The 26,497-nt window shown below is 44.5% G+C and overlaps 2 protein-coding genes across 2 annotated transcripts; one reads left to right on the plus strand and one right to left on the minus strand.

Annotated features, from left to right (window-relative positions):
- Positions 1-8: 8 nt before the first annotated feature.
- NEPRO (nucleolus and neural progenitor protein) lies at positions 9-6,738 on the minus strand. The gene is made up of 9 exons (XM_054163538.1): positions 6,647-6,738; positions 6,315-6,469; positions 5,537-5,613; positions 5,322-5,444; positions 4,916-4,993; positions 3,642-4,000; positions 2,841-2,905; positions 2,194-2,444; positions 9-1,773 (listed from the first exon to the last, which is right to left on the minus strand). Exons 1-9 carry the CDS (start codon positions 6,735-6,737, stop codon positions 1,377-1,379), a joined length of 1,596 nt encoding a protein of 531 aa, XP_054019513.1. The 5' UTR covers position 6,738; the 3' UTR covers positions 9-1,376.
- Positions 6,739-9,126: 2,388 nt separating this feature from the next.
- LOC104307287 (protein spire homolog 1) lies at positions 9,127-26,230 on the plus strand. Its single transcript, XM_054163901.1, has 16 exons — positions 9,127-9,367; positions 10,211-10,251; positions 10,697-10,861; positions 11,648-11,773; positions 12,058-12,123; positions 15,041-15,202; positions 17,159-17,248; positions 17,702-17,807; positions 18,188-18,309; positions 20,164-20,272; positions 20,773-20,888; positions 22,042-22,173; positions 23,460-23,524; positions 24,348-24,375; positions 24,762-24,904; positions 26,023-26,230. The coding sequence occupies exons 1-16, from the start codon at positions 9,127-9,129 to the stop codon at positions 26,192-26,194; spliced, it is 1,884 nt and encodes a 627-aa protein (XP_054019876.1). The 3' UTR covers positions 26,195-26,230.
- Positions 26,231-26,497: the final 267 nt, after the last annotated feature.

The raw sequence follows: 26,497 nt of genomic DNA on the forward strand, positions 1-26,497 counted from the left end.
TTGAACATCATATGTTTTGTTTGGAAGGGTTATTCAAGACAGAGGTCACTGCTGGGATGTTTGCCTTTACTCCCAGCCTTTTCTGAGAGGTATTCCAGGAGCTGAATATTAATTATCCAACTGTATGTGGTATACTGAAGTGGGTTTTATACTACTTTGTGAAATAAGAGCTCTAAAGATTTGTGTAATTGCAGGAATTCTGTTTCAGCAGGACTGTGTTGAATCAGCTAGCTAGAGAGCTAATAATTACCATCAAGTATTTGTGTGACAGGAAACCTAGAAAATGGATCTTGGTTAACTGGAGAAAAATCTTCAAGCCCAAACTACTCCAGAAGTTCTGTTCTTTGCTCTCTCTAGGCTCTCAGAAGAAAACATTTTAAGTTTGAGCCCATTCCTTGTAATTAAACATCCTGATCAGTTCACACAAGGTGCTTAATACAGGAGTTTTGGTACTTGATGGCTAGGAATGTTTTCTTGTGTCCCCAAGGGCACAGCTCTTTTGTTTTCTACCATTATGAAGCCTAAGAAAGTGAAGCTGATCTGTTTCAGCTTTACCTGAACTTACAGCAATTCTGCAACACAGCAGATTCCTGTTCCTTACCCTGAGACATTTTTTCCCTAGCATTTCCTGGAGAACCTGATCATGCGACTTAGTTACAAGCAAGAGCGTATCAGAAAGCATTAACTCAAATGTTTGTAACACTAGTTCATTAATGTAGGTTGGAGCTGTTTCTTACAGTGCCAATCAGGCAGAAGTTGCAATTGTAGTAAAAAGATTTCAGGACAGTAAGAAGTGTGTTCACCAGTCGTCAGTTTACTGCTGTAGTCCACAGCTGTGCTCTCCCCTATTTCTGGAGCTGCTCAGAGGCAATAGGTTCAGTTAACTCCTCATTTCAGGGCAAGGAGAGCAAATGCTGAACAGTGATAACACTGCAAGTCAAGGCTCTCCCTTCTACAAGCAGTAAAGAAGGAGGAGTCTAAGACTGCTTCTTTAGAAAAGTGGCAGCAAGTCTTCTCTCCAAAGCAGGAACAAGTGATCAGCTGCAGCCTTCTGCCAGAGATGGTAACTATTTGCACTGTGGATTTGACAGCAGGCCTTAACATGTGGTTAACACTTGAGAAGGGACAGAGTGAAGGTAACTCAAAGTCATTACTCTTCCTGCACAAGCCTGAAGACTTTATTTGGCTGTTTGGAACACCTTTCCATTGAAAAAAAGTGCCATTTTACAAAATTAAAAGAGTTGCTAGTTTCTTAGCAGAATTCAGGATGTAAGTTACCAAGACACCATTAGAGCTCTGAAGGTTTTATGTAAAAAAGCCCAAATAACCCCAAACACTTTGTAATAGCTTGACTCTTTTCTTCCTCACAAGTCCAGTCAGACACCCATAGCTGCAAAAATAGAATCAATATCCATGTTCTCAGTAGCTTCTTTCCACCCAGGGCCAGGGGTTCCTTCCAGCAGCAGCTGCTTTAGGGTCCCTGCTGTACTGAGCCTGACAGAGCCTGTATCAGCATTGGAACATCCTTCCTGACCTGAAGGCCCATTGTGGTAGGCTGGCAGGATGAGTGATGGACTGTTCTCACAGACCCCAAGAAGCTCAGAAGGCTTTTGCCAAGCAGTCTTCTGCCTTCTCCTGAAGCACGTGGATGATTTCCTCCTCCTTCGACAGAACTGTGCCCAGAGGTACTGCTTTGGCCAGCGTGTATTTCGTGACCCGTAGAGGAGGCATTTACAGACAGAAGTTTTGACACAGCACAGTTTCTTCTTCAAGCTTAAAAAGAGAAGGTGCATAAAATAAACTTGATAAAGTTACTTCATTTGGGATTTGGAGAGATTTGATTTTTAGCCTCCCACCATTTCCCTTGTATTACTAGGGAGCTACAACAGCACCTTGTACCAGGGCATTCTGAAGAACACCCTTTGCATCATATAACCATTAAAAATATGCTCCTGCTTTAAGTGATCTTCATCCTCCTGCTTAAGTATCTGTGCATGTGTTAGCCTTTTAAATCCTTTCAAGAGTGATTGCAGCTAAAGAGAAGGTTCACATCAGAGCATCTGGTAACCCAAACTAGTGATCCCATTAAAAACTGAATGGTACACCACTGTGTTCCTCTCCAGTGTAGCAAAATAGGTAATGCCAAAATACCAAGTGTCAGCTGCAGCAACCCCACACCCATGCACAAGTTACCTGCATCCTTGAGCCTCCACATGGTGCAGCCGGTTGCTTTTCAACAACTTGCTACGCAGAAAATAAGCTTCTGATTTGAATCTGTTGCCTTTGCACCACAGAATTGCTTTTCTGAGTGCCTCTGACAGCTCCCCAAAGGATGTAGCTGTTTGGACTATTTGTACAAGAGATCCAGCATGCTGAGATTTTGCTGTAAGGGAGGAAAGTGATGCTGACTTTGCTTTAAGAGACATTGATGCAATGCTGATGCCCTGAAACAAAGAGTAACAGAAACAGTCTTAAAAACATGACATGCCTGATCCTCCCTGAGGGAGAGGAGCAGAGCAGTGAGGTTTTTGTGAGAAGGGTTCCTTATTTCCTAAGGAGAAAGTGGAAGAGTGATTTTGTTTTGTGGACTACAAAAGGAAGAGGCAGGTAATTAGAATTTGCATTCCTGTCTACTAGTGACTTGCTCTCTTGTAATTACACTTGATTTGCCAACAAAAGTTCAAATTGCTAGGCAGAGGTTAGTGATTTTCAGTGCAAAGCTTCCACACCAACTGGGGTTGTTACACAAGCAAAAATAGGGCAAGGGAAGGGGATGTTCTCAATCAGGGCTACCATGACTTGATTAAAAAAATAACCAGATAAATTGATACCATACAAACCTCTTGTGCTGGCTGTCTAGATGGCTGTCTAAGTAAGCTCTTCACATCAAAGCCTTGGTGCTTCCCTACAAAGAGAGAGGAGAGTTCCCATTGCAAAGGAAAGACAGTTCTAAGTCTTACCACAGAGACAGCACAATGCTTTTTGCCATGCTGAACTCTCAGACCTCCTGCTGGCTCTCTCAGCAGGTTCACACCTGCACTGAACATTTCTAGGCAAACTCAGGGGGACTACACACATCTCACATGACACCTGGCAAGCAATAGAGAAGATACACAGATTTACAGATAGCTAGAAAGGAGAACTTAATGGTTAGAAGCCTCACACAAACACCTGGATGCCTGCAGTCACTCACCATAGCCCTGACTGTAGGGGAAGACTTAGCACAGCCCACAACCAACAAGCACAAGATACTTGCATCCTGTACTTAGAACCTTTTCTACTCTTGTATGGGCTGCACACAACGCTCCTGGCTTTCCTCACTATCCTTGGGTCCCATCTATGCAGAAACAGGAAAATACAAGTAACAGATTTACAAGACTCTGTTCATCACCTGCTTCTCTCCAGGCTGTATCATGCTTTAAAAAAACCCAACCCCAAACCCTTACAATACTGACATTATCCACAGCTTTATAAAGGTAAGGGTACATGCAGCATTCTCCTCCTCTTCCAAAGACAAGAGAGGGGAGCTTGTACTAGAAGTACACTCTGTGGGCAGTAGAACTGCTTGGCTCTGTTGCACAGAAGTTGCAGTCAGCTGCTGAGATGGCAAAACCCAGGAGCACTGTGGCATATGGCCTCACCTCTGTTAGCTCTGGTCACCAGCACTGGCTCTCCAATGTCCACGGGGCACAGGATGCCACGTTTTTTCACAGCACTCATGCAGGTTGCAAAATTTCTCTTTTTCTCAGTTTCTGGTGCTGCTGGCACTGCTGGGAAGAGCTTCTTCAGCCAGCTGGTAGATTTTCTTGTTGTAAGCATTCTAGCCTCGTGCTTCTTCATCTCAGTAGAAACGTTAATGCCAAGGAAGTTACTGATATCAGAAGGGAAGGTAAACCCTTTGATATAAGGCATCTGTTGGGTCTCAGAAACCAGCTGAAGCGATGTTGACAACAAGCCATACAAGGACATAAGGTTCTGCAATGCACACCTGTACTGAATCCTGAAGAGAGAAGACAGAAAGGTGTGGAGTCTCCTCTAGCAAAACCTGGTGCTCACTCAACAAGTACCTTCAGCTCAGGCAGAAGAGCTGATGGAAGAGATCCCAAGCTGCCTTTTCCCTGTTCCACATCAAAACAAGCTTATCTTTTTGCACTCCATCACCATGCTTCCCTTAATATTGGTCTGAGCTGTAAGGAACTGCTTAAGATCAGAATATAGGGCTGACTTGACTAGAAAATCCCCAATCAAGAACCCTCTGCTTCCCTAGAGCTTTTCTGAGTGCTGCAGCTGAGACTCAACAGGTTCTCAGGTCACATCCAAATCATTTGGCATTAAGGTCTTCCCCCCCAAAGCAACTGTACCAACTCCAGACAATGGTGCAAGCACTGATGCTGGACAATTTGCCTGCTCTGTTTGCTGGGGAGACCCCATTCCTTGTGCCAAAGAACACTTGACTGAGTTGTTCTACACAACATTGTTACTCCTTTGGCTACAGACAGCAGTTACTTTCTCACACTGAGACCAGAACACCACTTTTCCTTTTGCAATATTATAGAACAACTTTATCCCAATCTTTCCATTTTGGCATGAGGCAGGACTTAGTGCTTGTACTAAAGAGTACCAGGTGTTAGTGCTAGTAACAGGCTGGCATTAAAACTGTGATTTTATTAGTGCCACAGAAAGCCTGTAATGAACCAAGAACAAAGCCTTCCATAATGGCATGTAAGAACTCTCCACTTACACAACTCTTCAGGTGCTAGAATCAAATCCAAAAGGATGGAAGGACAGCCCTCACACCCCCTCCTCCCCTCAACTGAATAAAGCACACTCAGCAGCAAGGCCTAATTACAAGTCCTTCTCCCTGACAGGCACATCAAACAGACAACAAACAAGACAGACTGTTGAATACACAAACCATAGCCGGCTCAACAGCCCTGAAGCCACAGTGTTCAGAAGTATGTATTCTTCTGAGCAAAGATGATTAACAGACAAGCTGAAGATTACACCAGTTAAGGATAAAAAATAAACAGGATGTAATGAGACTTGCTGATCACACCGACTAGGGGCAATTCACAAGGCAATATCCTGGATAATTTGGAAGATGAGTATCCAATCTCTGGTTTTCCTAAGGCTGGAATAATAGCCAGCCAACAGCCTGAGGTTCCTACATAATAACTTGAAAATAAGATGTTTGGCTCTCAAAGAAACTTCAAATTGTACATATGAATTGCACAGCTGCATTCATCAGCAATACAGGGCCTACAGCAGACCTAGTTTTGATCTCATGATGTAAGAATGCTTTCATGGTGAAAAAAGGATACAGAAAAGCTTTACAGCAACAGTCCAGTAGACGCAGTATGAGCTTACAACCTCCCAGTACCTTCAGAGCCACTGTTTCCAGCATGGGCTGGCTCGGAATCAAGCACTCTGCATGGGTATTTTTCCTGTGTTGACACAAGGGTGAAGAAATGGTTATGATCCCAGCTCTGCAGACTGAGTTAATGGATAGTATACCTTACAGGATCATGACACTTACTTGGGAACCAATTCTGACAGAGTTTCAAGGCAACCCACCAAGTTCATTTTCCATAGGCGCTTCAAGCATTGTTCTACCTAGAAGAAAATAAAACTTTTGACTGATATTTGGAGAGACAGGAGTGCCTCGGTCTAAGAACTGCCGTGCTGTTAAGTGACACCTTCCCCTCATCAGATTAAGAGCATAAGTTGCAGATTTGCTTGATAGAATGTTCTGATATGTTCCTGTATCTGCACAATGATGAAAAAGACTCCTTTATCACACTTCCCTGAATATGGAATTTCAGTGAAGGGTTGGAGTAGGCCACTGTGAATTGCTGCTGCATGGTCTCCCCTGCTGTATGTGATGGCCTGTGAAAATGTATAAACAAATCCAAGAAGATAGAATGAGTCCTGTCCTATTTCAAAACTGTTATGTGAAGATACTGACAATCCCTTTAATGCAAAACAGATATAGAGTTCACTTTTCATCCTAAAGCAGAAGGTGCCTAAACAGAGTAGCCTAGAGGGATTTTTCCCTTCTGCCATTATTAACTGAAAATGAATTATTGACAATTAAGTCCTTGTATTGCCCACATATTTAAAGGTATGTAATTGTACCCACTTGTGAGAATAAGAGACCTAGTACTGATTGCACACGGATGGAAAGCAGACATTCCACTGGCTACACAGAGCCGCTGCTCTAGACTGTGAGGAGGATTAAGGACGACAAATATGCACCTGCTCCAAAATACTTATTGTGTGATGCTCCCTCCCGCGCAGCTGGGGCTGCTCCTCACCTGCTGCATGGCCAGGTAGGACCGGTGTCGGCACAGTTTGCTGTGGTAGACGTAGAGCACGGCCCGCAGAACTCGTCCCTCGGCGGCCAGCTGTGTCCCCGACAGTCGCTTGCGGGCGAGGTAGCACCGCCGCCTCAACGCCAGCAAGGACCTCACTGCGGGCGGGAGCCAGGCATCGCCTCAGCGCCCGCCGCCATCACCTCGACGGCCCCCTGAGAGCCCCTGCCGGGACACGCGTTCCCCAACCGTCCCGCCTCCCGCGGGCGTCCTGCAAAGCGCCCGCCCCCCAGCCCTCCTCGGGCCCATTCCCAGCCCGGATCGGCGGCGGGGACCTGCAGGGTGTAGGGTCGGCAAAGCCACCGTCGCACTGCTCGCTGGCCACGGCACGTCCAACCGGTTCCACGCCGCCTCGGGCGCCGCCATCTTGCCCGGTCTGGGGCGGCACTGCGCAGGGCAGGAGGGAGGCCGAATGCGGGCGGGACCATGTTGGCGGATCGGGGGCTGGACCGGACCAAGTCACCCTGGCGGGGGGACAGGGTAGGGACTGCGGCCGGCAGGAAGGGGGCGGTGCGGGTTTTGCTCGCCCTGCCATGCTCTGAGCCTGTTACGCCTTTACCTCATCCCCGCGCAGCGTCGCGAAGGGAAGCTCCCGGGCTTAGAGCTCTGGGCTTCCCGCCTGGCTGGGCCCAGCCTGGGAGCACAGCTCCGCGGCCTGGTAGCTGCCTGCGCTGCAGGCGGGAGGGGGAAAGACCCTGTTGGGGGCCCAGCTAGCTACCGTGGCCAGGCCCATCCCTGGGGTAGGGTAAAGGCCCAGTGACACTGTTGGAAAGTGCTCACAAATTTCAATTAGCTTGGGCAGCTTGCCCCATCTCAGCAATTTAACCACATCCTTATTGCCTGTAACTAACTAGCATGCATCCAGCATGTATCTTGCCTTAACTAATGAAGTGTTCTTTGAAACCAATGAAAACCAATTAACATGGGCCAGGAGCTGGCAAAACAGGCATTCACAGTGAATTTAAGAGATGCTGGTCCTTTAATGTGAAGCAAGTAAGAAACTGACCAGGCAACTCCCAGGCAACCAGCACCAGAACAAGGGGACACAGTCTCAAGCTGCACCAGGGGAGGTTTAGGCTCGAAGTGAGGAGAAAGTTCTCCACAGAAAGAGTTGTTGGCTATTGGAATGTGCTGCCCAGGGAGGTGGTGGAGTCACCGTCCCTGGAGGTGTTCAAAAAAGGATTGGACGTGGCACTTGGCACCATGGTTTAGTCGTGAGGTGTTGGATGATAGGTTGGACTTGATCTCTGATGTCTTTTCCAACCTTGTTGATTCTGTGATTCTAATAGATGGTTAGTAGGTGCTCACACAAGGTGTAACTTCCACATTTCACGCTATAAATGTCAGCTGTGAATTTCAGCTGGTGTACTAGACCAAGTGCTAGGGGCATTCCCACAAAGTTTGTTCAACATTGTGATAAAGAAATGCCTGCTTGGTAATGCAAATCCCAGTGCTAAAGAGTTTGGTCCCTGATTTTAGTGACCACACCAAGGCACGCTGGCCTTGACACCTCTCCAAGGCCTGACTGACACACCACATTCCTGAAATGTCATAAGTGAGAAGGCAAAGTAACATGAGTGCTATTCACACATTCTAAACCTTGCAATTCTTCAGTATCTGCCTCAGGAGTTTGGGCTGTTTGGAGCCAGCACAGCAGCAGCTGAAGTCTCCTGTGATACGCTACAGGCAGTCTGGCAGCAATTCTTTTTTTTAGGGGATGACACCCATCACAAGTCATGCAACTGCACCTGCCCATCACACACACAGATATAAGTGTGAAAACACTGAGTAACTTACTTCACACCAGTAGCAATTTATATCAGCATTTTGAACAAGGAATCATAGAATCACAGGCCGGAAGGGATCTCAGGGATCATCTGGTCCAGCTCTTCCAGCTCAAAGTAGAGTTTAAATGAGATGGCCCAGCACCCTGTCAAGCTGAGTCTTAAAACTGTCCAGCATGAGGAAATCCACTGCTTGGGAGATTATTCCCTTGTCTGACTGTTCTTATGGTGAAAAATTTTCTGCTGGAGTCCAACCAGAATCTCTCCAGGAGTAGCTTGTACCCATTACCCCTTGTCTGCTCCATCTCGCCCCTTGTCTGTTCCACCTCACTCCTTGTAAAAAGGGAGTTTTCATCTTCCTGGTAGCCACCCTTTATAATAGGCTGCTCTTACTCTGGGTGCCCACCTGGCCTTGCCTCTTCCCTACACTCATTGATCTCAGCCACAGCTGTTGAAATTTGCTGTGGCAGGGTCAAGGCCAGGCAGGAGTGGGGCCTGTGGTGGATGCAGGTGCCCTGTGGAGCTGATTACTGTAAAATATTTGTGATTGCATAAGAATTTCCCATCAAAATGGGACCATTTTTGTGGTCTCCTGTGAATTCTTCCATGAGTATAAGATATAATTTCCTGTCCCCACCCTTTTTTGCTTGGACTTTTTTCCTTGCCTGCCAACATTAGCATTACAATTAATAGGTTTGTTAGGAAAAAATGAAGTTAAACTGGGCATGATTTTTGTATGGGCTTCTCTTTAGATTCCATTTTGTTGTATGCTTCCTGTTTTCATTCAAGGAGTCTCATACAAATACAGATTAAAGTGATGTCTCTTTAAAAAGATGGGGAAAATTTGGCATCTGCAGGGAAGAGAGGTGAAGGCAACCCAGGAGTCAAAGCAGATAAAAGGCTTCTGTGAGCTCTTTCCTCACCTGGAGGGGATAGCTTCCTAGGCTAAGAGTGGAGCTGAGAAAGTAAAAATGGAAACTCCACAGTGTGAGCAGAGGATCACAAAGGTCTCTCTAGCTGAGATTCTGAAGTGTTTTGGGCAGCCTATAAGCGAGGAGCAAGCCTGGGCTATCTGCTTTCAGTGTTGCTGTAAAATGGAGCAGATGGCTCAGGGGCTGAGCCCATCACTTCATGCTGTATTCATAAAAGGTTCTGGAAGCATCTTTCTCCATGCTGATGGTACTGCTTCATTCAGGGTGTACCGCAAGTCTGGTAAGAGCATAGATAGCTGTGGGTGCCAAAGGCTGTTCCTATAGCAAGCTGAAATGTGAGGACAAAGTGGGGTGCTTGGGGTTTTTGTGTGTGTGTTTGGTTTGGGTTTGGTTTTGTTGATGGATTGTATGTTTTTGATTGATAGGTTGTATGTTTTTTTCCCTATGCCTTGTTTTTTCTCTGTGTATTGTCATGAAGCTATTCTACTGCCTGTTCTTCATTTCAAAGGTCTATAGATGTGTGATGCTACAGATATACAGCCCTATTAATTTTTCTAATTGTGTTCTCATAAGTAATTTGGTTGTAAGGAATAGCTGTGATGAAAGTTTGTTGCCACTTAATGTTCTTTGAAGTAAAGAGTCTGAGGCTTTATTGTATGTTCTGCTCTGTTCATCTTCCAATGTATGGTTCCTTTGTTATAGCAACTCTCATGACAGATCTATGAATGATAGTTTCCCTTTTTTATCACTTTGTGTAGCCAGCAAGTGGCAGCAAGCTTGTCATGGGTATCCCTTGGTTGAACTGCTGAAGGGGCTAATGCTGGGCTAACTCTTCAGGGACAAAAGTGGGTACTAAAGAATGAAGACAAAGATCTAGTGCTTTCCTTGGGGTTAGATATCTGTTAGCAAGCAATGTTGTTTTCAAGGACTCCCCAAATACAGGCCTGTTGTTTTCAAGGACTCCCCAAATACAGGCCTACTTCACCCCAAGGGAGAGAACTTAGTAAGAGAGGTTTTCTTCCTTATTACCAAGAATTTTTCCTGTTACTCTCCCTTGACAAGGATTCTAAAAAACAATGATCAATGTATATGCATTTGTCTTTCTTCCCCTCCTTTCTTTTACTTTCAGATGTAGGCAACAGAATTCAGCAGTCAGAGGACAAGGTAAGCCTCCATATCCACCTTTGTTATGTGTGCAGGTATAATCCTGCTGTAGTATAACATCAGCTCAAGAGATGCAGGTGTCTTTGGAAACTGTGAAGGTGCTTAAATTTGCTTTGCTCTGTGAGGGTGACTCTGTCCCCTGAAATTTGGAAAATGAAACAAAATGCTAGGACTGAGAAACAATGTGCCCAGATGCTGCCTACTGTGGAGTAGCTCAGTCTTTTTTTTATTACTAACAGATAACTTAGATAAATTAGTTCACTTTAAAATCTTAAACCAGCTTATTTAGGGATGCTACCTGATGAGCATCCTGTTGTCTTTAGGCTTTTCTCATTCTGAGAGAAGTGCTCAATGCTGAGGGGTGGTAGAGGGTATGTGTTGTGGCTGGGAAGTGGGAGCACCACAATGCTTTGCAGTGCATTGCTTCCTTGGTCTCTGTCTGCAGCTGTTGGAGCACCTGGGAGTGGTGATCTATGAAGCCCTGGACTGGGGAATTGACAACAACTCAGAGCGAGAACTTAGTGATCCTTTGGAGAAACTACTATGCCTCATGTTGAATCTGGATGAAAAAGCAATGAAACCAGCAGCCACCCTGCAGGATGTTATCAAGGTTTCCTTCTTCCCACTTAGTAAATATAACAGCTTTAGGGGAATTGATGGGACATTGCTTTTAACTGAGGGGTAAGGCCATTTCTGAGAAAACGATGGGTAGCTCATTGAGGGACATGGAGGGAGAATGTGGCTTTCCCATCAGAGGGAAAAGGCAAAACCATCTTTGTGTGCAAGTGCCTCTGGAAAAGAGTTAAGAAGGAAGACTGAGCATGGCTCTCGCACTGCTGTGTCTATGGAGTACATATTCTCCAAATTTGATAACCTAGAAAACTGTGGATACTGAAAAAGTCAGTTGTCCATAGTATTGGGGTTCTGCAAGAGCTAGGATTGGAATTTCTGCACCCAAATATTTTCCACTTGTTATGGGACTAGCTCAAACCACTACACCTCTCAACTATCATTTCCAAATATGACAAACCTCATATCCCTCAGTCTGACCAGGGCAGAAGAGAACAAGGCAAGTGACTCCATCTGCTGTGGGGTTTGTGCTTTGCACTGGAGGCTACCCCTTGCTGGTCCTTACTTCAAAGCACACCTTACAGAGTGCAAGATACATAAATTACCTAGATACTTACATCATTGCACATACGTGTTTGAACATCTTGCTGCTTTTTTCCTTTACATCTGCAATAGGGGGGTGGAAAATGCTACAAAGGGGCTGTGAGGAAGACATTTTTCTTTATTAATTTTTTTAAACCCTGGATTGAGAACTGAATCTTGCTTTATTCCAGCCTACCTTTGTGGGTTTTTTTGCATTTCAAGATCTCACTTTTTTTTCCCCCAGGCCTGTGAGGAGCACTTGTCCAGGCCTTCTGAGGCTAGCAGCCATTATGAAATGACCTGTAGGAGCCTGTTTACTGAATACATGGAACTTCAGAAGCTTGTGACCGTTATCCAGACATCCAAAGAGGTACATCTGGGATCACCCCTTAGCTGCTATTCCATCTGCCTTCACACACTCACCTAGTTCTAAAGTAACTTTCCCATTGCCCTAGAAATAGAGTACCCAGCTGGAGGTCTGTTTTCACAGTGCAAAAGGCTCGTGTCTCTGCACCATTTTAGTAATTCACTGTAGCTTTTGAAAGTTTAGGCTTTGGGGGCTTCTAGGCTTTCCAGATTATTACTAAGTTATGCTGGATAGATAGCAAACCACTGTACAGTGTAAGGTAATGACCTCATGTGCTTGCTTCTCAGCTTCTGAGAAGAATGGATATGGAAGACTGGGTGAAAAATCCCCTTCAGAAGAAAACAAATTACAGTGTAAGGGGTTTAATTCTTTCATTATGGGGGGTGGTTTTGGTTCGGTTTGTGGGGGGTTGTGTGGTTTTGTTGTGTGTGGGTTGGTTGGTTGGGTTTGGGGGTGGGGTGGTGTTTGGTTGGTTGTTTTTCAGTTGGTTCATTGGGTTTGGGGCTTTTTTAATCTACCTTAGCTCTCTGAGGCTTTCCATTGGCCTTACTATTAAAAGTAGAGCTCAAAAACAAATGAAAAGTTCTAGATTAAGAGCTTAAATAGTTAAAGACTTGCCATCAAATAAAGCAGGGGAGTAAGCTTGAAGCTATTTTGTGCTAACCTCATGTGGATATTTATTATATACAAAGATTGTCTTTGTGGTTCAGCTTAAACCACTTAAAACTGACGTTGGAGGCAGTCTTTGGATTAAGAGTCCAAGTAGTTACTGTGGCAGTTTGAGGCTACAGTTAGTCTGGCTGTTTCTTCCTGCAGATCAGCCCCAAACTCCAGCTCTTGGCAGGAACTGGCATGAGTCGCCTTGTTCCAGTACAAATTGTACAAGTTCCTTGCTTGTAGCTGGACTGAAAACTCCCAGAAATCTGTTGTGTTGGTGGTAGTACAGGAGTGGACTAGTTTACTGTTACAATGTGGGTCTGCACTGGTTCAGGGATGGAAGGGACTGAAGGTCAGTAGCTCTGTCTTTGTGGTTGTGCAGCGACAAGTTCAAACAGAGGGATGAAAGAGGCTGGGCTTGAAGAAGTATTTCCTACCTTCTGCTCCCTGCCTTTCTTGTCTTTCCATTCTGTCCTTCCATAGATCTTGGCCTGTGTGTTTGGGGCAGAGAAAGCAACTTAGTTCTTTTCAAGGCCTTATACAGCCAGGGCTCTGTCAGAAACTAATAGCTCTTTGGGCTGGAGCTCTGCCCAGCATAAACAAATGCACTGTAGTCTGGAGTCTGTGGAGACAAACGGCAAGCCCCGAGAGACTTGTGGCCTCACTGCCTTTGTCTAAATAGCTCTTAACTTTGAAGCGTGCTCAAACTATTCGTATGAAAATGTTTGTGAAATGTGTGTTTGGGCATATTCTCAGTTTTGTGATCTATTAAAATAAACTGGCAAGCTGTCTCAAACCACAAACTCATCAACTGCTGTAGCTCTTTTCTGCAGGGAATACATGAATAAATACATGAGCTTTGCTGTGTGGCCCGAAGGCCAGTGTATTTGGCCTCTGCTCCTTCAGGAGACATGAATTCCAAAGGCAGGATGTCTGTTGCAAATCCTCTGCCTTTCCAAGTCCCTAAGCACCAGTTGACTGCATTGCTCTGACAAACTTGAATTGAACCAGTATACCAGCTTTAGTGGGATCCCACAGATTAGAGCTGATACCTTGAATGGTGCCAAGCAGCTAAGGCTCTCTGTGGACCACACTTTTTCATGTTGACTGCCACAAAACAGGCCTTCCAAAACGTAAACCGCAGCCTGATAGCAAGCAGGGTTGTGAAGTTTCAACAGACCTGATATGTACATGTCACAAGATAATCTCCACCTTGAAATCTAAGCAGTGAGGCCTTTTTAGAAACACAGATGTCTTCTTGCCATTCATTTGTTGAACTGGTTTGGAGTGGTGTAGCAATTTGTGTTGTCTTGCACAGGTGTGAGAAACTTGCATCTGACAAACGGATGTACAAGTAGCTCTGAAATGGCCATCTGAAGGCAATTCTTTTCCCCAAAGGAATGTGGCAATATTACAGTACAGAAATCTCTCTCCATCTCTTCCAATCAAGTTCTGTTGTCCTGTGAAATACAACTCTAGAAAGTGCAAATGGTTCAAGATAAACTGTTTCTAAGGTCTCTGATACTGATGAGTTTGCTCAGGGACTTTTGTGTGTTCTCCCACACAATAATCAATGTAGCCTAGGAGATATAGCTAGTATATGGTCAATCTTTGACAGTTCTAGTTCTCTGGAGATGAAGTATGACTGCACCAAAGCCAGGAACAATCCAACAAAAAAGCCTTCTTCTTGAAGGCAACCATCAATCAAAGACTTCATAATACTCTCCTGATATTACACCAAGATATCTGAAGGAGTTGAGAGAAGATGCTTCATACTGTAAGTGGAAAAGGGAAAGAACTCTCAGTCAGAAACTTTGTTCTGAGGCAGTTTTCTAAACTGTTTTGCTTCCCTTTCAGTGTTTATAATGCAGTCATCACTTGTTCTTACTCAATTTGCCGTTGGGATCTAGATAAGCTGTTGACTTAACACTTCCATCACAGTGTTTTCTAAACATGCTATTGGGCTGATTATTTTTATTCCTATCTTTAACTGTTGCTGGGTTATACTGCATGCCTGAGCATCTTAGGATATTAATGCAGGAACAGGATGAGCAGATGTCAGAATTATCAGCTTGTGTCTCGAGGCTGAAGCTGCTAATATATACTGATATGAAGGTTAAAGTAGGAGATCCCTTTCCCCTTGTCTTCCTCTTGTCTGTGGGCCCTTCAACCCTTGGTTTCTGAAAGTTCAGAAGATTTTAATGGTAACAGTTGGGATTTCATTCCCTGTGTTTCTTAGGATGCCATAATGTGAGAAAACTCTGGCACCTGGAGCACTTGCAGCAAGTAGGCATTCCAGAAAATGGGTCTAGCTGCCTGGTAGCAGAAGCCGTGTTTTGCTGAAGTACCTTCATCAAGTTAATGACACAGTTTGGGAATGAGCCTGACAGGCCTGCTCTGAGATCCCTCATTGTAAATTAACTTCTGGAAAGAGAAGCAATTTTCTGCTTTGGTACCACACCCTGATCTAGAAATGAGTTGAAAAGGTTAAGGACACAGTTCTGTGTTCCTGAATTACTTCAGTTGCTCCGTGTGCCCTATAACATGGAGGGAGGGGTGCTGCTCTGTCCATTGCAGCCAGCTGTTAACTTGTCCCTCGCCATTTTCCCCTAGGCAACCCCCCAGGCCAGCATCATCCGTGAGCTGCAGAACGGTGTGAAGCTGCGCAAGAGCACCGAGCGACCACTGCGTTCTGCACCTCTGAGAGAATGCATCCGCTCTCCCTATGAGCTGCTGCTGGATGACATTCAGCACAAGAGGTACACCCTTCAGAAGGTCAGTGACTAGAGTCAGTGGACAACTTTGAAACCACTTGCTCTAACTCATTGTGAAGCACTTGAGACCTCTTCTCCAAAAACCTTTTCCAAAAGTACTTCCAAGTCCAGGAGTGTTTGTGTCTCAGCTGTGGCTGAGCGTTAGATCACCCTTATTTGTCCACACAAACACTTCATTTCCAATAGCTTTTTAAGTTGGGATAGTTATGCTTTCATGAAACTGGATGGTAAACTTTTTGTCCTACCAGGGCTTGGATTCTCATACTTACTTGGAGCAACTATGCTGTCTTGCACACAGTGGTTTATGCTTTCCACCTTGGGCACTTGTGTCCTCCTAGGCTCTGTGAGCTGAGCTCTGCCCACCATCTCTTACTCGGTTACTTACTTTCCCAGATATTTTGGGATGTGTGCAAGTGCAGGAGCAATTTTGACTGAGTCCCTTGTGCAGGCTCAGGCAGAAGCCTCTAAGCAGTGTATGGGAGCTACTGCAGGAGTTTAGTCAGGGTGAAAATAGCTGAGCCTCTTCCAGGGCTCAGGTGTTAGGGGTTTCCAGCAGTGTGGATGGTGGGTGAAAATGACCAGATACAAAAATATCTGAGGTTGTCTCTAAAGGTATCTGATGTTGTTCGCTTGCTGCAGCTTGAGCTGGGAATGATGAGCAAATCTAAAACATTGGCATAAGGCTTTGAGGCATTGGCATGCTTTGCCAACAGACGTCTTGGCAGAAGATGAGACACAGCTCTACTTGTAATGAAGAGTGGTATTTTAAAAAGTAAAAACTTTGCATACCACACTAGACATCAGGTTCTTTTCTCCTTGTTGGTGCTGCTAGAGTGCAGGGGATTTAAAAGCCTCAACTAAATCATATGCCAGCTCCTGCTTGCCTTCAGTGTGGCTCCAGCCTTCAGATAAGGCTATGCCATCTCTCTGGAGATGAGATCTTGATTGATATGTAAATAAATACTAGTGAAAAGGAGCTAATACATTATAACTACTGGTGCTCCTTGCAGTGTACCATATCAATGCACTGTGCAGTACAGAATTGTAACTCAAGGTGGCAGGATGAACTGGGTCTTGATTGTAATTTTTTTCTTAGTATTTTTTGCCAGTGGTCAATGAGAAGCACAAATATCTTTGAAGAGTAGTAGTTTAAGCAGTTGCAAGAAAGCATAGAGTGCTACACTTAGGTCTTTGAGGGGACTCCTAAAGGAGCATTTCCCCATCTGCAAAAGCTACTTTATAGCTTCTCTAGCAAACAGTGGTCTAATTTGCAAATGAATGAAAGCACAGCTAGTGTGGGAAACTGAAGTGCTGTTCTACCTACATTCCCACCTGTTCTGAAGTTGTACACACAGAAAAAGTAAATGCCATAGCCTTAAAGTAAGAATGAGTGAAAAAGGCAGCTGAAGACATGCATTGTCAGCTCTCCCCTATGCAGCAAGCCTAGGGCTTGATGAGGGAGACAGTCTGCCTGACATGATGAGCTGCCCTGTAATTCTAGCTTGCTGTTGTAGGGCGCTAAGGCAGTTTCTGGGACTCTAGCTTGTGCATACAGTTGCCTGCTGCTACAGTTCTTGTTACAGTCTTGATATCCCTTCAATTACTGTCCTCACTGATGAATGTGATATGACCATGCCACTTGTCAGAATCACTCCTGACATTAAAGCTTGAGCACAGCATTTTCCAGTGGTATCTTGGTGCAGTGCATGAGCTGCTGAGGCTAGAAGGATGTATGCTTGTGCAAGCCTCAAAGGGCTGTGCAGCACTTCAGACTGCCTCTAGGTTGCCACACATCTACCCATGTAAGTACACCTCATCATTCTACACTTCTCAGCTCAGTTTTGTTATGCCTTCTCCACCTCTCCATTCCCAGATCCTGTCTTGAATCATTCATAGAATGGGAGGGTGTACCAGAATAGAGAAAGAACTGTTGCTTAAGTGTCATTTCTCCTTTCAGGTGATTCTCAAGCCAAACCACAGGATCCCCAATGCTGATCTAACCCTTCCCAAGCCTCATCTAAAGCCTGTAAGTGACCTGGTGCTGCGTGTAATAATTGCAGAACATGATTATTCTGGCATTAACAGGACAGTTTCTAAGAAGAGAGCTGATGTCTTACCTACTGGTTTGAATTTGGGAGGGGGATATTTTAACAATGCTTAACTTTTGGGCAGGCCCTCCTGTCAAAACATGGAGGTGACCTTTTCATAGGAAAAGGATGATCAATCTTCCTGCTTCTGCTGCTGCTTCTTCCATTTGGAAAATTTTCTGGTCCTGAAAATATTCCTGGAGTTCTTGGTTTCAAATTTGAGAGTTGCTAAAGTAATTCTCCTGTGGATTAGCTAAAGGTTCTCTCATATGCAGGGCCCAGTGGCCTCTTGAGTGAGAGGCACTTGTAAAACAGTGGCATTGCTGAAGGAGTAGTGTAGTCTCTCACTGCTGGTCATCTTTCTCTACCCCCTGGCTCTTTCTGGTGCTATTCTTTGCCTGCAGGTGCTGGAGGAGACACCAGGGGAGTCCAGTTGGCATGAACAGCTCATGGCAGAAATAAAACAACCACAAAAACTTTGGTCATCAGCAGGAAGAGAATATGGGAGCAGGCCCAGTGGCCTACCAGGTATGCAAGTGAAGTCAATGTTGACTAACATGGCCTTTGAAACAAGTGCCCACTTATCTTTCCCATAGCATGCATAATGCAAGGGAGGTGGGAATGCAGATTTTGTGGGATAGAGGTAGTATGTCTGTTTGTTGCCTATTAAGGCTCAAAAGATGTTCAACTTGCCCTTTTTTATTATTATGGATGTCTGCCTTTGGCTGCCCACTGAGTGAACAGGATTTTAATCATCACCTGAAACTGACTGATGTCCAGATTTTGTCCTGGTAGTTACAAGTAGCAAATACTGGTATGTGGTTATCAAATTTGTCCTTTACATAGCATCATATCTTATCTTGTTTGTATGGGGGGGGGAGGGTGTTTGTTCCCTGCAGAAACACTTGTGATGCCAAATACTGCCTCAACATCTCCAAGCAATAGTTTAACTCTCCAAGATGCCAACACTGTGTCTAAAACTGTTGATGCTACGACACTGCAGCTGGGACCAGGTGTTCAGGTGAAGCCTTTAAAATGAAAGGACTCTGGAGAGGCACAAGTACTTCAGGCATTTGATCTGCACATGCACATCCTGGAATGTCAGGTTCAAATCCTAATGTGGGCAATCTTGTGTCCCAGAAGTGAACAAATGTGGTGCTGTTAGGTTCAATAAAGTTCCTTTCCTCTACAGAAGCTCAGAGCATATTCATAGAATTGTTGAATTACAGAATACCAGGTTGGAAAGGACCTCAAGGATTATCTGGTCCAAGATTTAAACACCCTTTGTGGCATGACTGCAGCCTCTGGTTTCTTCAGAGTAGATCCTGCAGAATCATAAAGTTGTTTTGGTTGGAGGAGACCTTTAAGATCATTGAATGGTGTTAGGTTGATAGTTGGACTCGGTCTTAGAGGTGTTTTGCAACCAAAACGGTTCTATAATTCTAAGACCACCATGGTCATTAAACTATGTCCCAGAGTGCCATGTCCACACATTTTGGGGGTTTTTAACACCTCCAGGGATGGTGACTCCATCTCCCTGGGCAGCCTGTTCCAATGCCTGACCACCCTTTTCTGTAAAGAAATTTTTCCTAATAACCAACCTAAACCTCCCAAGGCACAATTTCAGGCTAATTCTTCTTGTTCCATCACCTGATACTAGGGAGACAGTTTTAAAATGCATAGGAGTTTGGTCAATATGGGCCTGAACTGTTCCCACTCTTAACCCACAGTGAGGCATTTGATGCTCGATGTATTGGTGTACTTGCATTTCATGTGGCATATGAGCTTGTGGAAGAAAATGATTTATTTTCAGGAAGCAACTTGACTGGTGAATTCCCACTTTTATGCCTGTGGAGCAATTTTGGGGAGCACCATTCTCCAGTAAACCATGACACACAGGGGTTGGGTTCTATAACTCCTGGTTTGATGATTAAAAGCTTGATAGCTTAGTTCTGGGATTCAGTCTGAGCATACTCAGAAATTCTGAGCAGCAGAACTTAAGCCTTAGCACAACGTGTCAAGCACAGATGCACTGGCATACAAACAGGAATCTGTTTTCTGTAAACACTTCTGTCTGAAATGCAGTTGCCTAATTGAGGAAAAAGGATATGAATTAATAAAAGCCAAAAATCTTTGCAATATTTGCACAAGTCTGCTGTTCAGCATCTGAGAACCCTGTGGTTGAGGTATTGCCACTAAACTAGAAGGTACCTTCACATGGAGACTAATGCAACTGAATTGGGTTTCTGCTTTTCTAGACAAGCTAGAAACAATGGTGTTGAAATACTGCATTGGGACTGAGTTGAGTTAGTGTGGCACAGTCTCTTGAACTGTTACTGCAGTGTTGCTACATGGGAGCTGGAGCTCACAGAAATGATTGCCCAGAGATGTGGTGAAGGCCCCAACCTGCAGCCATTCAAGGTCAAACTTGATGGGGTTCTGATCAACCTGATCTAGTCAAAGATGTCACTGCAGGGGGCTTAGACAAGATGATCTTCAGGGTCCCTTCCAACTCAATGCATTCTGATTCCAGTGTACTCAAGAGCTGTGTTAGAAGGAATTTGTGACTTTGGCTCCTGAACAGATGAAACTTGGGAACTAGTATCTACATTGAACCTGAGTGACAGCTTGAAATTTCTGTAGCTTCGCTGGAACTTTCTGATTGCAAGGGGAATTGACTTGCTATTATCAATTGAAAGTAAAGTTGCTAAGTGTACCACATTGATTTCTCTCTCTGCTCCACTTCTGCCTGAGCCTTGAATATTTATGGTCAGTCCTGTGTATCCTGGGTTTTGTTTAGCAGTAGCACTTGTGAGGAAGTGGGATTGGTTTATCAGGTATATGGCTTAAGAATGTTCTGTCCTCTGGTCTACAGGAAACTGCTCCCAAACTGCATTCCAGCACCTGGCTTGCCTCAGATGGGTCATCAGTAGTATCCTGCAAATGCACCAGGGAGTGTACTTCTAGCTGCACATCTGAACCAGGTGACAAAGTACAGTCAGTAGCTTGCTGAGTTCCTTAAAGCCTTGGGTGTAGGGATCACTGTACACTTTCCCACCTGAAGAAACTTTACAGAAGAAGATGCAACACTTAATTTATGAGTTTGGGAAGGTTCCCTTAGAAAACCATTCCTCTGCAGTTGACTGAAGCTTTTAGAGATCCTGCAGCTTCAAAACAATGATAGCATGTCCCCAAAGGCCTCACTGGAATTCACAGTAAAAGCTAAATGAGTGTCTGGAAAGTGCACCACTTGTTTTTATTAAACTAAGTGGTGCTAATGAAGCCTCATCACTGCTTACTAACAAGCATAATTACTGTAACCTCTGCTTTTTGTGATCTGAGCTGATGGGGATTGAGTGAGATAGATGTAAGTCTTGCTACCTTCAGAAATCAGTGTAGTACTCAAGGCATGCAGCTTTTGGAGTGAATACTCAGAATCTGACAGTTGGTTTTCTGCACCCTAACACTCTATTTTTCTATCCAGGCCTTGCTGCAAATTGCACATCTCCTCCCATTAAACCTAACGCTGGGCAACAGCAGCTGCCTCCTCACAGAGGAAGGTCCAAATCTTTAGAGAGAGAACTTCAAAGCAAGGAACTTGTAAGTCCAGCATATCAACTAGTGAGCCTGATCTGACACAGCTGGTAATGACCAGTGCTTACACCTTGATCCTTGTGCAAGCTGTAAGCATGATCTGTGGTTTTTATCTTAGGCCATACACTGTTCTTAAGGTGGGACATTATTCTCTCCTTGGGAACAGCTGAAGTGAAGACTGTATGCTCTAGTGTCCTCGTGGAGGCTTCCCAGTTTGAATGATATGAAATAAGGTGGCTCCCCTTACAAGAAGAGAAAAATACCACTCATTACTTGAAAGTGTCTGTCAAAGTTTTCTTGAGCAGACTGTAGTTGGGAGTGGGGCTGTCCTTCTTTCTTCATCTCCCCTTGTTCTTTCTAGACCTGATGGGTTTACAAACAACCTTTATGGTGCAGTAAAGGGAACAAGTGGTTGACAAAATGTAGACAGCACAGCATCACTGACAGAATTCTGAGTGTATGTGGTACTGAAATCCTCAGGCTCTGATGGACTGTTGTGGGAGTAATGCTGGGTTTTGTGTGCTTCTGTGCAACCTTCTGAATCATGGCCATCCCCTCCTCTGTCTTGACAATGTGTTGTGACCTTGCCTCTTCCTTTCCTTCTGCATCCCTCCCTGCCCACTCCTGGCAAGTCTCTAAGCAGACAATAACTCTGTGACCTCTTTGTTCAGCAGTGTGGGTGGGGGGGATGCAGGTGGATTGGACTTGCTACCTGGGGATAAAAGCACTGTTGTCTCTGGCCACCAGACCATAGTTTCCATTTGCACGAGGCCAGTAGGTGCTGGGAAAGAGGGTAAGAGAGTGCTTTGATGTGGAAAGGGGTTTTTTGATGTACCTGTGAAGGGCCAGGATGCCATCTGTGCCGTAGTCTGTACTGAAAGGTGGAGTTCCCTAGAGGCTGGCTCTGGAGATGACATTAACTACCGTGGTGACTGAGAAAGCTGCTTGCCTGATGAGGTGTCCAGAAGCTGCTTGAAAACTATAGCAACCACTACTTTCTCTGCTGGTATTGTCAAAGTGATACTCTGAGTATCAGAGGCAAAGCTGAGTCTTGGAGACAAATGCTTATGAGCCTTCTGGGGCCCAATTTTGAGGATAACTTCCCCCAATATCTTCTTCCTTCAGCTTTATCTGATGCTTAACTTCTGCCTTTTGATAGGACTGTCCCTTCCCTACCAAGTGGCCATCTCCAACCATTGCTGAGCTGATTGGAACCAGATATGCAATGATAGTGCTGGAAGGGCAAGGCTTTCCCCAAGGAGGTAGTGATGGTGTCTTTCCAAGAGCAAAGGTATGTTTCCTTTCCTCTCTTTGTGCTGTTGCAAAAGCTGGCTGGCTTCACGGTCCTCAGTGCTGAACTGCCTCAGCTCACCTTGTCCTTACAGCTGATCTGAGTTTGACCCTAAGCTGTAAACATCTTCTAATACTTGTCTGGAGATGGTTTTAAATGAAGCTTAACCTGTGTAAGTTGCCTGGAAAGTGACCCAGCATTTCCACATTAGATCTGACTGCTGTGACTGTTCGCTGGATCTGAAATCATGAAACAATTCATTGGAATTTGGTACTGCTAAATAGTGAACCAGAGGCTCTTAATTCAAGCACTGACACCTGAGCTGTGTTGACTCAAACCACTTTGCTGAGTGGATGCAAACTTGAAGATGTGTGGGACAGGGAACAGCAACCCGCAGCAGAGTTGGCTGTCCACTCTGCATCACAGCTGGCTTATTCACTGAGTCTCCTTTTAGATGGGTTGTTGCAACCAGCCCCTGTAGAGCAGATGTGGTGAGTACAAGCCCTCTGCAACACATGTGAGGAAGCCTGTGCTACTTGGCTTAGGGGTCAGCTTCTTGCCCTCACTTATTTAGCAGTGTAGACAGAGCCAAAGGGTCCTGCTAGCAGAGCTATGCTACTTCCACAGTCTGTCTGATGCTTCTGGGATTGAATCCTTGTTTTCTTCTCACTTTGGTTACCAAACTTGCTTCAACTTGCCTGCTCCCTGCGTGTTCTAAAACGGCTCTCTTACCCTCTCTGTGTTCTTGTTGCTGAAGTTTTTTTAGCTTTCTCAAGATAATATCACTTCTGACTGCCAGCTCTGTATGAATGCCTTCTCTTTTTTATAAAGTTCAAGCGACTCATCAGCTTCCTTATGACTCATTTTTTGCTTCAGGATTGGATTCAAATTTTCCCTGACTTAATCTCTTTGGGATTGCTGCAGTCTACCTCAAAGAATGTCTGTCGTCTTCCTTCCCTCAACTAACTACTGTTACACTCTTGCACAATACAGCTATTGTCTGCTCAAGAGCCTTTTTAAAAACTCCTGTTGTCTGGCAGCTGCCCCAAACCTCTGCACCATAAAAACACTGGCCTGCAAGCACAACTGTTTTTTGGTTGGGTTTTTTTTTGCCTTTTTAGCTTTCAGTTCCTGTGTCTGCTATCCTTTATTGGACCTCTGTTATTGTATGTGGATCTAAAGCCTTTAGAAGGTTGGTTTATGTGTTTATTCTTTGGCAGGAAGTGGATACTGTTGGTACAAAGATATTTCCCACTTGCATTCACAAGTAACTTTCCTTTCCACAGATCTGTTTCAGCTGCCATAAGCAGATGTTTCTTAAGTGGCCTTACAGCTGTTACCTCTGCAGCAGGTGAGCTGGTACAAAAGGACTGAATAAGGAGGGAGAAAAGGGCTGAGAGAACAGCCCTGAAAATACTCAGTGTTCAAATAGTTGTAGTACTGGATAGGAACAGGTTGCTGGGCCCTTCAGTTTTGTCTTACTGCAGAAGCCAGGCTGTGTTTACAGCTGCAGAGGATGTGGAAAAACCTGCCTCTGAAGTGGTATCTCAATTTTAACTTTTAGCATTAAGCTAGCAATAACTACATGTACTGTGCAAGTGTGAGATTTGACTTCTGCATTTTGCTCTAAACATTGTATTTAGCTTCAGTCAAGAGCTTGAGCAGGGTCTAAGAGTCTCCTCTTTAGAGTCTTCTGTGGATGAAGTGAACTAAGTGAACTCTAGACCCTGTGACTGGGAAAGGAGTTGCACATACTGGTATCCACTTTATTTGTCAGGTTTTCTGCTTGTGGGGGAGAAGAGGAACTTTAGGCTCATTAAGTCTCAGTTAAATCTTTTTGAACTGTTAGTGAAGCACCGAACTGATTATAAGCAACAAGTAAACTATCACTGAGAACTGAGTAGCTGTCTGGTGCTAGTGCTGGGTGAAAGATAATGGGCATTTGCAGCTAAAGCCTTCAAGCTATGGACACTAACACATTTCAGATGATTCAAACTAGGCTAAATAGGAGGCCTGGCAAACTGAGTAGAAGAGTCTTAAACTTGCTTATTTTACTGTTAAGTGATTGAGTCACAATCACAGATTAAGATTTACTTGCAAAAGTCACTTAACTGCAATATTGGTACCTGCTGAGCTTTACTCAAATAACGCTAGGAACTTTTTTTTCCTCTTAGTGTTGTCTGCTGTGATTGCTGCATAAAGGCAAGTGTAGCTTTTACAACAGCACACAGGGTTTTTTCACTTTTTCTGGTTTTCCTGCACCTCACCTAGTCATAGGAAGCTTTCCTTCATCTCACTGATATCTCACATCTACCCTCTAGCTTGTTTGTAGGAAAACAGAAGGAGGAATATTACAAGATGCAAAACCAGCCAGGGTGCCACAGACGTTAACTCTGGTTACACTTTCATCCTGTGTAAAGTGGTTGGGAGTACTCTGTATACTATTTATGCAAGGGTCAAAAAGTTCACTGCATTAATGCCTATCTCCTAAGTGCACCAGTAAATCACCTGCATGCCATGCAGTTTTTCCTGCTAAGGAGGAGGATGATTTTCTCTGAGAACTCAGGTGATTTGTGTTGTGATTCTAGATGTCCATGCCCTTCAGAATGTGTGTACATCTCCCACTTCACTTTCTAAAACTTCTGAGACTCTCCAAAGAGGAGGATGCAGCTATTCAAGAGCAGAAGAGCTCAGAGCTGCTACACAAAATAGAGCATTGGGAGTGCTTAGGGTAAGTTGGGGCATGGGTGTTCTGCTTTTACCTTGAAAGGTTACTTGTACATGCAGAACTACAAACATGCCAACAGCAGTTTGCCTTATGCTGGTCAGCTGAGTGTTATGCTGAATAACCAGTTAAGCCACTGGTCTAACAAGTGTACATTTTCTGCAAGTGTTCTGGATTTTAGATGACCAAAAAGGGAGAAGTGTAGGTGCTCTGAAATCCATTTTGCTTTTTAGCTATCAGGTTTCCAAAATGGATTCAGGAGGGTCTGTATTAGCCCAGACATAGAAGGGTCCCTGCAACAGCTTCATTTCTATGCAGATTTTCAGTCTCCATTATATTCTGTCCCCAACAGCTGGGCATCAGTTGCTACAAGCCAGAAGTAGCCACTTTATACTTAGAACAAAAATATGCTAATAATCTGAGGTATAACTGACTGAAGAGTAATGGCCACAAACAGTTTCACAGTCCTTCCATACACATACAGGCACCTGGGTTTTTGTGCCCAGAATGGGAAATATTTCAAAACCAGCTTGGGTGAAATAAACAGGCCCTGTGGGTATAAATCTGCAGTGTCAAGGACTGGAATCATGTGCCATCTGTCCTCTCCTCTCCAAACCAGTTAATATATTCTACTGGGAAGACAGGTATCTTTTTGCTCTGAAACTGCTAATCTAGGCAAAATGAAGTCACAGCAGTTTTTGATTCAAAGGCCTGTTCTTCAGTTGCCAGAAATCAGGGGTGGTGTTGGCTGCTCAAGTCAATGGTGTGTGGCAGTGGTTTGGTCTGTCTTATAGTGCAGGTGCTCCAGAAGAGGTTTGAGTGACTGCATTGCTGCCATGCTTCAGAATGGCAAAAAAAAAATCCCCTACAACATAGGATGTGGCCACAATCTTGAGTCAGTCACAGACATCATTTAGCCCTTTGAGACACCATCAACAGACATGTCAGTCAATGATGCTGATGCTTAGTAGCCTTCCTAAGAGGAGCTGACTGCTTTGGAATTCATGCTTTTAGCTAGATCAGCTATCAGTGTTGGAGTAGTGGGAGGGAGAGTGGAGCACCATGCTTTCTAACATAAACCTATGTCAGCTTTCCTGCTTTTCTTCTCCCCTCTTCCCCTCCAGTGTACCAGTCATTTTGGAACCCTGTTGCCTAGCACAGCCTCTGTGCTTTTACACAAGGACCATGGCAGACTGGCCGACCGTGGACATCTGTACACAGTGTGAGCAGTATCTGCTGAACACAACTTCCAGTCAACAGCAGAGCATTCCTCTCAGGAGAATTTCCTGGCCTTGAACCAAACTGCAATGCCTGCCATATGTTTCTCACGTCACTTGTTCTGTACCTGGAGTAAGTAAAACAGCTTTATGTGCCTAGTGTCATAAAGTCCTGAAGAGAAGACCTCCCTGCTGATTAGTCTAAGCAGGAAGCACTGTTAGTATTTATGTATTGTGAAGTGTTATAAAGCTTTGTGGTTTTTAGAATGGGTTTAATTCTTCTTAAGTGTCTTTGGGAAAAATAAATGTTGAAGCACTATCATGCCCTAGCATTTCCTCCTTTGCACCTGCAGTTGTCATTGTTATGTGGCACTGCTTGCAT

Source organism: Dryobates pubescens, chromosome 8, assembly GCF_014839835.1.
Source record: "Dryobates pubescens isolate bDryPub1 chromosome 8, bDryPub1.pri, whole genome shotgun sequence".
Classification (NCBI taxonomy): Eukaryota; Metazoa; Chordata; class Aves; order Piciformes; family Picidae; genus Dryobates; species Dryobates pubescens.

Coding starts and splice junctions, on each gene's coding strand:
- NEPRO (XM_054163538.1), bottom strand. CDS start 6,737: ATGGCGGCGCCCGAGGCGGCGTGGAACCGGTTGGACGTGCCGTGGCCA. Junction 5,614..6,314: donor CCTACCTGGCCATGCAGCAG/GTGAGGAGCAGC, acceptor ATTTTCTTCTAG/GTAGAACAATGCTTGAAGCG. Junction 4,994..5,321: donor TGTTGCTGTAAAGCTTTTCT/GTATCCTTTTTT, acceptor TGTAATCTTCAG/CTTGTCTGTTAATCATCTTT.
- LOC104307287 (XM_054163901.1), top strand. CDS start 9,127: ATGGAAACTCCACAGTGTGAGCAGAGGATCACAAAGGTCTCTCTAGCT. Junction 9,368..10,210: donor CAGGGTGTACCGCAAGTCTG/GTAAGAGCATAG, acceptor CCTTTCTTTTAC/TTTCAGATGTAGGCAACAGA. Junction 18,310..20,163: donor AGCTGGGACCAGGTGTTCAG/GTGAAGCCTTTA, acceptor TCTGGTCTACAG/GAAACTGCTCCCAAACTGCA.